General features: G+C 43.1%; 1 protein-coding gene across 2 annotated transcripts in view; it reads right to left on the minus strand.

Moving 5' to 3' along the window:
• Nucleotides 1–952: 952 nt before the first annotated feature.
• Nucleotides 953–13,369, minus strand: part of mxd1 (MAX dimerization protein 1) — a 56,997-nt gene continuing 44,580 nt past the window's right edge. The window contains exons 5-6 of one of the 2 annotated variants that reach the window (XM_017682897.2): nt 12,335–12,494; nt 953–8,170 (exon numbers count right to left, since the gene is read on the minus strand). In XM_017682897.2, the coding sequence (XP_017538386.2) occupies nt 7,980–8,170; nt 12,335–12,494 (351 nt within the window). In that variant the 3' untranslated portion in view covers nt 953–7,979. Of the gene's footprint in view, nt 8,174–12,334; nt 12,495–13,369 lie in introns of both variants that reach the window. The other variant, XM_017682896.2, reaches the window with a different exon arrangement.

Raw genomic sequence — 13,369 nt, forward strand, 5'->3', positions numbered from 1 at the left:
GAGTTTTTTAAACACTGTGTCCACTCACTGTCCACTCTATTAGACACCCCTACCTTGTCGGTCCACCTTGTAGATGTAAAGTCAGAGACGACAGCTCATCTGCTGCTGCACAGTTTGTGTTGGTCATCCTCTAGTCCTTCATCAGTGGTCACAGGACGCTGTTGGCTGGATATTTTTGGTTGGTGGACTGTTCTCAGTCCAGCAGAGACACTGAGCTGTTAAACTCCAGCAGCACTGCTGTGTCTGATCCACTCACACCAGCACAACACACACTAACACACCACCACCACGTCAGCGCTACTGCAGTGCTGAGAATGACCCACCACCCAAATAGTACCTGCTCTGTGAGGGTCCATGGGGGTCCTGACCACTGAAGAACAGGGTAACAGAGTATCAGAGAAACAGATGGACTACAGTCTGTAACTGTAGAACTACATTTATATGGAATGTTGATAACGACTGGTTGGGGATTATGAAATGAAATACATTTTAGGCCAAAACCGTCTCAAAACTACAGCGAAACAATGTATATGCAACCACTCCATGTTACAATCATCAGGAGTGGTTGCTGGTTAGGTAAGTGAAGTCAGTAATCAGGTGGTTGTGGGTTCAAATCCCAGCACTGACTCTGTATTGTTAGCCAGCCAAAATGACCTTTTGGATCAAATGTTGCTTGCAGGATCAATAAAGTTCACACCGTCACTTTCTGCGAGGGAGCTTTCGGAAACATTGGACTCTTCAGGCGTCTGGTTCCTATCAACTCAACCGTGAACAACTCTGACTCTCCAGAACGGACGACTGGAGTCACTCTGAATGACCTTGTTGGCATTTTAAGCTTTTAATTAGAAATGAAAACCTAAGAATCAGTAAAACTCCCCTGCAGAGTAAGCTTTTCAGTAGCCACTGCACCAAAACTGCACTGAAGCAATCAAAACCAAAAATGGGTCCTGTAAATGGTTGAGTTTATGCTCGTTTTTTATTTCAGATGTTACTAGCAAATAGTAACAAAGTCGACAGCTTTACAGATTGTTTTCCGTGTTTTAAATCTAGTCCTTTACACCACAATTTAGCGGCCCAATTTTCTAACAAAGTAACAGCATAAAAATGTCCATTTCTGATTAAATGTAAAACAGACAGCCTCTCCTAGAGGCAGCAGGTTGGAGAGCCTATGTACGTGTGTCTATGAGAACACACCTGAGACACAGTCACAATCAGTGGGAATGATCAGCAACGTTTCTTTTGAGATTTTCAAACAGATCATCGTTGTTGGTGTACATTTTACAATGAGTGTCCATACATCTGTATGTCTTTAAGGCTTTAGCCATTTGGTTTTCTCCATAGAGTTCACAACCCCGTATATACAAATCAAAGTAGCACACAACGTCCCATCACGGCCCCCGACATGAGTCGCAGCGATGACGGTGGCACAGAGTTACATTAAGGGTTTTGTTCTCGGCGAGCGCGTGACAGCACCCGGGGGTGCGCTCCAGCGGCACAGACGTTGTGCAAATCCTGTGCGTTTCAGACAAATGGCAATTTCATGAAACGTGAATCTGCACAGATGGGTGTGAAACCAGCGTTACTGGAACGCACCCCCTTTAGTCTTTCACAGAAATGTTCCAGAGTGCACCAATTTGGCCGCCTCTCTCCACTGGTGTTTGAGGGAATAGTCCAGCTTTTCCACCCTAATCTCGATCTGTCAGATCAGTAAAGCAGAACAAAAGCAAAAAATGTTGGCATATTTAACCTTTTTCCCCTTAAAATACAATGAAAGGAGAAGAAATAAGCCCTTTCAGAACAGAACAGATATGAATTAACCTCTAAATGTAATAAAATCACGAGGACTGGCGCTTCGAACGTTGTTTAGCCCTGGTGAAGCTACAGCGCGTGGTGGTGCAGGGTTCAGCTCCATTGGGCAAACAATCTTAATACATTTGCCTGTACTTGGTGAAAAAACAGGGGGGGGGGGATTGACCTGAAGCAGAAACTAGAAAAATTTCCATCAACTGAAGCAGATGCTTCTTTCCCCCCAAAAACGTGGGACAGGGGAAATTTAAGACGAAGAACGTTGTAAAAAACGTCTTAAACGGGTGAGGCAATCATGCACGAGCACGAAAAGCATCCAGAAAAGGCCGAGTCCTTTATGAGGATCGAGGCTTGCCGCTTTGCCAAAACATTTTCGGGTAAGATTTTAGGTATTTCACCTTTCATAGGGCATAACATCATCAAGAGATTCAGGGAATCTCGAGAAATCTTTGCGCATGAAAGGGCAAAACTGAAAACCACAACTGAACGCCCGTGATTTTACGACCCCGCATTAAAAACCGACAAGCCTCTGTGGTGGATAATCACAGCATGGGCTCAGGAACGCTTTTACAAATCACGGTCAATAAACACCGTTTGTCGCTGAGGTCAGAAACGCCGCCAACTTCTCTGGGCCAGAGCTCATCTGAAATGGACTGAAGCACAGCACAAACGTACTGTGGTCCAGGTCATCAACTTTTCAAACTGATTACTGGAGGATGAAAAGGACTGCCCAGACTGTTACCAGCGGTTCAACCACATGGTCTGTCATGGTATGGGGGATATTAGTGAGGTTAGCAGGTTACACACACATCTCTGTGAAGGGACCATTAATGCTGAAAGACAGTCATTTTGGAGATGCTGCCATCTAGGTGACGTCTTTTTCAGGGATGTCCGTGTTTATTTCATCATGAAAACACCCGGCCTGGTTCTACAAATCGCTGTTGTCTGAGGAAACCTTGCATCTCCGTTTTTGTCATTTTGCAGTTTTTGACAATTTGAAGATGCCTGTTGCCCTTCACATGGCGTGTAATGTTCATGAAGAACAGGTCAAAAGAAACGGCTCAGAATGAAAACGGAAAGACGTCTGGTTCCATTGACTTTCCACTGACATTAAAAGTAAAGTATGTTTTTTCCTTCTCCTGCAAAGTCACCATTTTGGAGATACGACAACAGCGATATGTTACAGCAGCATGGCTGCATGTTGAAAGAGTGTAGGCGCTAAAACTGACCCGCCGGCAGTCCAGAACAGACCTGCCTCCAACTAAAAAAGGGCCCTTCCGAGGACACCCCGGACTCTTTGTGGGGTGAGATGGTGGGGGGAGGACTGTCACGCATCCACTGGCCTCCAACCAGGACTCCATCTCCCAGAGTCCTCCTCTTGACTCCCGAACTTCCCTCACACTCTGAGACGCACAGCTGAAGAGCTGAAAAACAGAGTCTTTCAAAATTGGATCAACTGATGTGTTCAGTTGGTAAAAGATTATTAAGTGCTGTTAAACGAAGAGGCGATGCATCACAGTGGTAAACATGATCCGGTTCCAACCTGTTCGGAACATGTCACAGGCATCATATTTGAAATGAGAGTCACTGGCACCAGCCTATTGAATTCGATTAAAAGTGTTTCAACGTAGGTCAACGTTTTTGTTTTGTAAGTACAGGGAAATTGTCTGTGGTAATTGACAGATTGAGATTAGGCTGAAAAACGCTGGAACATCCCGACTGTAGAAGGCAGAGAGACTAGCCACGCTCACACGTTAAGAAAGGAGCCAGCAGAAGGCAGGGTTTGTGTGTGTGTGTGTGTGTGTGTGTGTGTGTGTGTTTGTTTCATTGAGAACCATTACATCAGTTCTTAACAACACAATCTTGGGAAGGAAATGGACTTTTAGTTCGCACCTTTTTTTTTTTTTACTTATAACAAATAAAAACAAGACAAAAGCATATCCATACAAATAGCTTGAAATAAACCAACACCGCCACCCGCTCCCCCACCAAGCCCACCCGGTCCGAACCCTTTCTCTCCATCCGTGGACAGTGACGACACAAGCGAACCAAACACACACACCTGACCCTTTTCAGATGTTCGTGCTCCACTAACAACCACTTCACTTCTGTCACGGCTACATCTTCTCATGCTACCTTTTCTCTTTTATGGGGGAAAGGAGGGATTCAAAAAAACATTAGGAGCAGCATTCCACATATTAAGAATGAATAATCCTACTTTTTTTGTTTTTAAATTTTATTTATTAATTAATTTTTTTTTGGTGCATTTTATTCAAGTAATTCAAAAATAACGTCATTCGCAAGTCACAAGCTGCGCTAATAAAATAAGAAAGACTTTCTCTAAAAACTACATTCAGACACCAAAATCCTCGAAATCTCTCCGATTGGCTCTGAATACGGCGTCCGCCGTTTCTTCCGTCGTTAGCGCGACAGGGAAAAACACTACGAAAGCTTTCTTCAGAGCTTCTAGGCACACATGACAGTACTTTTACTCTCACTACTGTTTCGTACCACAAAACGACTTCCTCTTCCGTTTTCTTACCATTTTTATGCACTTTTTTCCTGCGTATGCGTGTTTTTTGTTAATATATATTACGTATTTATCCAAATAAAATCTTTTGAAACAGCGTAAAATGTCCAAAACACAAGTTCTAAGAGAACGTTACATTTCCGGATGTACACAAATAGGCTACGGTACAATATAGCTCTAAAACCATGTATAACCACTACTGTGTGCAAATGAACTACTACAGAAAAAACAAAACCCACAAGGATAACTGAAGCCACTACTTAAATATATTTTCCTCTGTATATATATATGTATTTATATATATATATATATATATATATATTTATATATATATATATATGCTTTGACATATTTCCATTAAATAAATACTTTGTTATACATATAGATTTCTTTCTGTAAACTATGTACACAGACTGACAAACGTTTAGCTGAAAGGATAAACAGACGTACGCTTGCACAGGAGCCTGAAACCGCAGTGCAGCGACGCTGCTGTGAAGGACGGACGAACCGGGCTACGTCGAGCCGAGGCCGAGGTCGTCGGCCCCAGCGCCTCGCCACACAATTCCAAGCAGGCGATCCTTACGGTGCTGCTAACTGTGGTGCCTGCCTGCTCTGCTGTGGAATGTGCTTACTTGCCGTTACTCACTTATTCCTTTCTATCCTCCTCCTTTCGGAGGATTCGGACCAAAAACAGCCAAGCAGAAGGAACACAAACGCCCACACGTGCGAGGGTGCATCAAACGCCACTGTCCTTAGAGAGAGAGGAAGAGATGGAACAACCCGCATCCTCAATTTCATCCACCCACAACCCTGTAAACCCCCTCCCAAAAGCCCCCACCCGCACAATCTCATGCTGCAATATGTTCCTCACAACAACACAGAGTCTTCAGTTCTTCTACTGCCCTTGAAAAAGAAAAAAAAAAAGGATAAAGGTGGAAAGGTCGAGGGTGTTAAAAGCACCGAGTCAGGGTGAGGAAAGAGACCATAATATCCGCTCCTTGGTCAGACGCCTGATGGACGTGATGGCGCCCCCAAGCCGAAGGATGTTTTCCTGCTGCCCCACTGCCTGACGCTTATAACATGCCTGTATACCAACATGAGAGCAGCTCCAATTCCACACTGACTTATCAAGCTTTCTGCATAACTCACTTGTCGAGATGTAAACAAAGTCATTCAGAGCGGTCTGACGTGAAACGGCTCATTACAGAGAAATTTACCGACTCAGATTTCCATACAGTGGTGGTGATAGGAACCAGGGGTGACCATGACTACAACACAAACACAGGCATTTTATTCACCATCCAGTGTACCTACACGTGTCTTCTGATGATGGTGAAATAGTGGTAAACACTTGGGACGTCTGGTTCCCATCACCACCACTGTGAACAATTCTGCCGTTTCTCTAGAACAGCGCATTATTTCAAAACAAACCTCTCTGAACGGATCATATTGTTTACATCTTAATGACTAAATTAAGGCAGAAAACGGAAGTCTGGAATTCCCTTTTAACACCAGTCCCGACCTCATTGGACTAGACCAGGTGTGTTCAGTTCCGGTCCAGGAGGGCCTGCATACAGCACCATGCAGTTGAGAAGATTTACGCAGTTAAATCAGCAAACTGGACACTGGCCCTCCAGGACCAATACTAAGAGTTTAGTTCAACCAAACACGGCTGACCATGAGTGAACGCCTGGCAACACTCATTATAAGGCCTGTCACAATTATTACATAACCGCCTGATCACAAGTATTTCCCCTGCCTGCAATTACTTTCCACAGTCGTTCGATTTCACAATCATATTGCATCACCAGAAGCACGATGTGAGCCGGGTGAGTTGTCAGCAGCTGCTTTGAGCCACGTAAATGTAAATAAAACGTGTGTTATAACGCATTTGGGGGAATGATTGTTTGTTAATGTAACAGGTAAATGCTCATTTTAGCACGTATGCTTGCAGACAAAGTGTTTTCCCCCCTCGCACTTTCAACAGAAACATTTCAGCTCTGGTCAGCTGTGTAAGTGTGGGCTCTACAGTGCAGTGTATCGTCTGGTTAGCTGCGAAGAAAATTGAACTGATGAGCCAGATTTTTATGAGGATTAATCGTGACAGGCCTATTCGTTCCCGTTAAGCCACACCAGCCATGTTCGTTTAAACTATGCTTTCATTTGAGACATTTCATGTGTATGAAAGGCATCTTCCACAAATTCCTCGAGAGAGCGGTAGTAGTAGTTGCTGAGAAGAATGACATCACACCAGCGCTTGGTAAATGTCCCATGGCTCCCAGTCCAGAGAGGTGGGGGTGGACGTTGGACAGTGCAGGAAGATATTTCTTAAGACTAGCTAAAAGACTACACCTGATACAGAACTAGAGTAGCTGCAGTCCCTCTGAAGAGGGGAAAAAAAAATAAAAAACAAAAAATTAAAATAAAATAAAACCAACGACGATGACGATGATGATGACATGCCCGCACACCTTGTTTTTGTTGTCCCCCGTTTTTGTCGTTTTCATTCCTGACCCGAAAACGTTCCTGCTGTGTGATCTGAGCTCTTGGTAGAAGCAGCCCTTTTCTCACCGATCTCAGAACGGCCACCAACGATAACACTGCTCTCAGATCTGCGGCAAGAGGCGGCTTGCACCAACAGGTTACTCTGAAGTGCAAAATTCCATGCTCTGATAGGTCAGCTGACCGGTCAGGTGACCTAGCCCTGTGTCTGGACGGTCCAGTCTGATTGGAGGAGAATGGAAGGCGGTGAGAGGCGGACTGCGCAGGATTGGCCCAGAGAGGAGTTGAGTAGGCAGTGGGTGTGGTATGATACACATTCTCTGGTATGATGCACACCACTTTCAGGGGTGTTCAAAAGGCTCAGCCCTTTTTAAGAGCTTTTAAGAGGGATGGACGAGAGCAAGAGCCTCTCTCCGTCACTGGACAGGATGATGGCGAGGTAGGGGCGACGAAAGGGAAGGAAGGTCTGATCGGAGGACAGCAGGCAGTAATTCTGCCCCCTCTGCTGCTGATTGGACGGTGCAGAGAGATGACTTGAGGGGTCTTGATAAGGTCCAGGAGGCTCTGCCTGGCCACATTTGAGCTGGATATATGAGGTGTGGTTGGCAGAAACTGCAGGTTCACTACTGTGCTCTCTCTAATCTTCCTCCCATTGATTTCATACTCTTCTAAAAAGAGACAGCAGTGGACAGCGATCATCCTGCTTTTATCCTTCCAGTCTTCCTTTCATCTGAAACACTATCTCTAGCAAAGGAGAGAAAGCCATTGAGGTTTTGGAACAAGTCCTGGGTTCTTATGCATCGGGTATGTGATGGTAAGAGTACTGATCTATGGTCGAGCTCCTCTCAGCCAGTATCGCTGTATTAGTAAGGACACATGGTGCAAAAACTGAACCTAGATCAGTGGTCTTACTTCGATGAGCATCAGAGGACCCATCTGATCCCACCCTGCTGAGAGAAGAACAGTTCTTGATTCACCCATCCAATCCCAGACAAGAGAGAAAGCTTATTCAAGGTACTAAACCAGCTCTGCCTGGCTGTAGGTGGCTGGGAGGTAAGCGGAGTGTTGAGGTGAGGTGGACCATGTGGGCATGAGGAGGCAGGAAGAGGCAGGAGGAGGCGGAGGAGGAGAGGATGTGCTCTTATAGACTGCAGCCCAGCGCAGGGCTCTTCTCCTGAGTGGTGCCAAGGCGGCGAAGGCTGGCGCTGGAGTAGCCCTCATCGCTGCAGCTGCTCCGCAGACTGCCTCGCTCGTCTGAGTCACTCACGCTGCTGGTGCTCCACTCCAGGTCCCCCAGCAGGTAGTCCGTACCTTCTACGTCCACGTCCAGCTCTTCTGTAACACATCAGATACACGTACAGATTAATATCGGCATGAAATAAGTTCAGGTCTAGTTGCAATCTTTTCCTCCTCTGTACATTTTTTGCCTGAAATGTTTAAGACTTCATTCCCAGTTGGATTCAAGCGGTTTCAAATCTGACTCGGGTTGGATATACAACTATATTTATTTATGAACAACAGTAAAACAGCAAAAAGCAACACAAAACTGACTTTTTCAGTTGGGTCATTCTCATGAAACTGCTTAAAACTATATATTTAAGGTGTCATATTCATAACAGACAACCAACATTGATATGATTTAATAGTTCAGACGGTACAGCAGAAAAGTTCAATGATTTGTTTTTCCATTTCAGCTTTTTTAAGCATAATTATTATTACCGCACACAGTGTGTCCAAATTTCTGTTTCTCGTTACTGATATTTACCATTTTTTCCCTTTTTTGAAATGAGAAAAAAAATAGTTTATTACTGTGAACTGTTGAATACATTACCTTTGTTTTCTTTGTAAACTCTAAAGAAGCGAACCAAGTGTTATATGGCACAAGAAAAAAGTTAAATCCTCAGTGGTTGAAATAAAACTGAAATATTGTATTTTGTACAATACATTTATTTCAATAATCAGTATTTAATTACACTGATAACAATATACAGTCTATGAAAGGTTGAGGGGAAAAAAATCTTCAAACCTTACTGTATTGTGGAAATAAGAAATCTGGCAGCTTAACTTTGAAGAAAAGTTACCAAAAGTCCATTTAAACTTCTAATTACTCATCCAGGCATGTTTGTTTGTGAAAAAGAAAAGTGATTTTGGCGATTGGTGATTTTCATTTTAGGTGATTTTGCCTCTATTTGGCGTTCTCGAGAGAATAACCCAGTCGGATTCGATCCACACTTGTATGCGATATCAGATTAAACTAAACCCAGACATGCACCTTAAGTGTGGGAGGAGGACCGCATGGATTCCAGTCCAGCACCCTGCAGACGCCCATCTCTAGCTTCTGTTTCCTACGCTGAAGTTTGTGTATCCCACCACCACCACCACCTCCTCTCTTCCCTGTTTCCCAGTCCTACATTTGTTCATTAAAAAGGGGGCTGCCTCCTTGCTCAAAGCAGAAGCCACCCAGAACTCCAGCCCCTACAATCATAGAGTTCTTCTTACACTACAACTATGTAGAAGGTGTGTCAGCGCAGCTGTGTGAACAAAGCCAACTAGAAACTAGTTTCTAATTAAATTCCCTCTAAAGCTCCGGAGATCAGTTTCTGAGCCAATATTACTCAAGCGACAGATCACTATTTAGCGATTTTCCACTAGCATTGCATCACATACCGTAAAGGACTCCAAGACTCAAACATACATTTCACACATCGTAGAATTCACACCTAGGAAATCCATCTGTCTGCAGCTCCGAGCTCCAAGCTCAGCTTATAGAAAAGTCGTGTAGAGTCAGTTTCTCAGTGATGGAATCTGTTTGTGACAAATTTAACTGCAAATGTGTGAAAAGATTGATCTGACTGTAGAATAGTGTGTGTGTGTGTGTGTGTGTGTACACATGTGAGACAGCATATATACATTAATGTATGCATTAGAAACAGTGAATTTGTTCACTGTAAGTTCACTGTCTATAACCTTCTCACAACTACACGCATACTGGCCCTGTGACCGGAAGGTCGCCGGTTCGATCCCCAGCGCCGAAAGTCCATGACTGAGGTGTCCTTGAGCAAGACACCTAACCCCCAACTGCTCCCCCTGCGCCGTGGATAGGGCTGCCCACCGCTCCGGGCAAGTGTGCTCACTACCCCCTAGTGTGTGTGTATTCACTAGTGTGTATGTGGTGTTTCACTTCCCGGATGGGTTAAATGCGGAGGTGGGATTTCCCCGGTTGTGGGATCAAAGAAGTATCACTTAACTTAACTTACTCTGTTCTACAGACTGTTTTGTGTGTGTTTTACTGGATGTGGGATTAAAGAAAACAGTGTGAGTCTGTGTGTCTGATTTGTTTAAGATGACGTCACAGTCAGATTTGTCCAGTGAGATGTTTGAGTCCATACTGTCCATGCATTGTGTGTGTATGTATGTATATATATATATATATATATATATATATATATATATATATATATATATACACACACACACACACACTTTGTAGTTCTACAGTTACAGACTGTAGTCCATCTGTTTCTGTGATACTCTGTTACCCTGTTCTTCAGTGGTCAGGACCCCCATGGACCCTCACAGAGCAGGTACTGTTTGGCTGGTGGATCATTCTCAGCACTGCAGTAACACTGATGTGGTGGTGGTGTGTTAGTGTGTGTTGTGCTGGTACAAGTGGATCAGACTGCTGTGTCTGCTGTGGCCCCAAAAATATCTATTAGTAAATTAGACATTTTTCTCTCACTCTCTGTGTGGAGGAAGCCTGGAGGAGAACTCCAAGAAGACTTAACTAAGGCTAGATGTGAAGCACAGAGGTGGAGAGGTGGAAGTCTGGGACTGTTGCTCTTACAGTGCTGTCAGGAAGCTTGCGCTCATTGACTGGATCAGGAAGTAGACGTGTACAAAACCACTTTGGCGGCAAATCTGCAGAGGTCTGCAAAGAAACTGCTCAAAAAAGATAACTTAAAAAAAAAAAAGACTAAAAATAACTTAAAAAAAAAAATGGATTAGAATGAGTTGCTTAAAAGAAACAGCACTTGGTTTGACATTATGTTTCCTGTGTATGGGATGGCAGACACACGTCTACTTTTATGGCCACTGTATGTCTGAACACTGTTAGAAATAAAGGTGCTGTGCAGGTACATTCACCAAGGTACAAACAGTAAGTCTAACCAGTGGTGGACAGTAACTGAGTAACTGAGTAAATGTAATTAGTTTCTGTACTTAAGTACTTTTTGGTGTATCTGTACTGAAGTTTCTCCACTTTTTCCTTTCACTCCACTACATTTCAGAGTCTAATATCCGACTTTTTCCTCCTACATTTTGAGAAATCTGTCGTTCCTTTTGGTTTCTGTGTGTATAAAAACGTAACATGTCAAAACGAAAGAAGCGCAAAGCCAGAGCACCAATCAGGGCCCAGCGGTCACTTTGTTTAGAGCTGGTTTTGACCTGTTGGTCATACCGACCCAGTGCAGCACGCGGTTCAACGTCAGCGCAGCAGCGTAAAACTTTGGGAGAGTCTGTTCAACATAAATGATGAACTAACCTAACTTTGTGTAAATAGAGCTCAATATAGAAATATGTCCACATATGCAGTCGAGACTGACGCGGCTTTTTTCTGAATTTCTACAAACACCATTTCATTTTATAGTAAATGAGTTTGGGCTGGTTTATGTTTATGAACAGACGCCTACAGATCAACATAGTAAAGGAGCTCATCTGTGATCCTGAGTTTAAAGCCAGTTTTTATTCAACTTAAACTTGGAACTAAGTTGTAAATAAATCTGAAACTGAAACTTTGCTTGTGTGTAAAAAGTGATTTCAGAGCCACTCGGTTCTCCCTGATGGAAACTGTTTACCTTCAGTGTTTTGTGCTTCTGATCATTTTAATAGACGTCAGCGTCACTAATTAATGACGTTCTATTAAAAGACTGGTTTACCAAGAGAGACGCTGGAGGACTTTCACCTGAAATGAGTTCATGAAGCCAGTCTGGTTATAAAAATGATAACAGGACCAGATCAGAGCCAGAATTACTCTTTTAGTACTTTTACTTTATACTTAAGTACATTTGAAGGTAAATACTTTAGTACTTTTACTCAAGTGGAGGTCTAAAGGGAGGAACTTCTACTTTTACTGGAGTGATATTTTACCTTGGGGGTCTCTTTTACTTTAATCAGGTACTTTAACTCAAGTGCATGATTTATGTACTTCGTCCATCCTTAAAGGTACAACAGTGGTTTTACAGTCTGAGTGTGTACCTTAAATACATTTTTCCAGGTGAAAAGTTTGTATTTGTACTTGTTCATAACCGAATGTCTTGAATCAGAACAGTAAAATAAAAAGCCTGGAGACGAGACGGGGCGTGAAGTCAATACAACTTAGAAAATTTAGTTTTACGGTACAGTTATGTTCCCTGACTAAAGGTACTGGGATGTACCCTTTAGCGGACCCCCCCAGTGACAGTTTCTGAGAGCGTATAATAATAGTGTGTGTTTATGCACCTTGGTCAGAGTCGGATTTGTCCGATGACACCGTGGAGCCCATGCTGTCCATGCGCGTGCGCTCCACTCCCAGCTGCTCCAGCCGTCTGCGCAGGTGCCTCTGCTCACGCTCAAGCTGCTCTATTGTGTGCTGAGCCTTCCTCTCGCTCTCCTCCAACCTCTGCAGACACAAACACAGGGCTAGTTCTCGCTGTATTCAACCTACAAAAACCACGCTCTGAAAAGTGCATTCACAGAAGGTTTCAAGCTATAATCAAAACTGAATTACACATTCATGAACCTACTTAATAAGGCTAAACAAAGCTGATTTATTATGACATTTCATCACTGTGGGAACAAGAACCTTATATCCATAAAATGGTCACTGCATCAGAAGGACGTTCTTAAAAAAAAATGATGCTATTGGATAAAACCATTTCCAAAAAAGTTGGAATGCTGTGAAAAATGTAAATAAAAACACAATGATGTGCAAATAACTTAAACTCCATGTTTCATTGAAAATACTTAAAAGACAATAAATCAAATTAAACTGAGAAATTTTATTTATTTTATTTATTTATTTTTTAATTTATGCCTATTTTGAATTTGATGCCAACAACACGTTCCAAAAAAAATGTCAACTTCAATTCTTTTTCGAAATCATGGACACTGTGCCCTCCGGGCCAGAGACCACCTGGCTTGTTATCAGTGCACAGTTCAAAAGCCAGTATTCATGATGGTTTAGGGGGGCATTAGTGCAGATGGCATGGGTGACGTGCTCATCTGTGAAGGCACCATTAATACTGAATGATATATACATGTTTTAGCAACATCTGCTGCCATCCAGACGACGTCTTTTTCAGGGAAGGTCTTGATTATTTCAGCAAGATGATGTCAAACCACATTCTGCATGTATTACAGCAGCAAGGCTCTGTGTTAAAAGAGTCCGAGTGCTAAACTGACCTGCCTGCAGTCCAGAACGGTCACCACAGATAATATTTGGCACATTATCAGATCAAATCAAATCAAATTTATTTGTAGTGCATTTTACAACGG

The sequence above is a fragment of the Pygocentrus nattereri genome, chromosome 20 (assembly GCF_015220715.1).
Source record: "Pygocentrus nattereri isolate fPygNat1 chromosome 20, fPygNat1.pri, whole genome shotgun sequence".
Classification (NCBI taxonomy): Eukaryota; Metazoa; Chordata; class Actinopteri; order Characiformes; family Serrasalmidae; genus Pygocentrus; species Pygocentrus nattereri.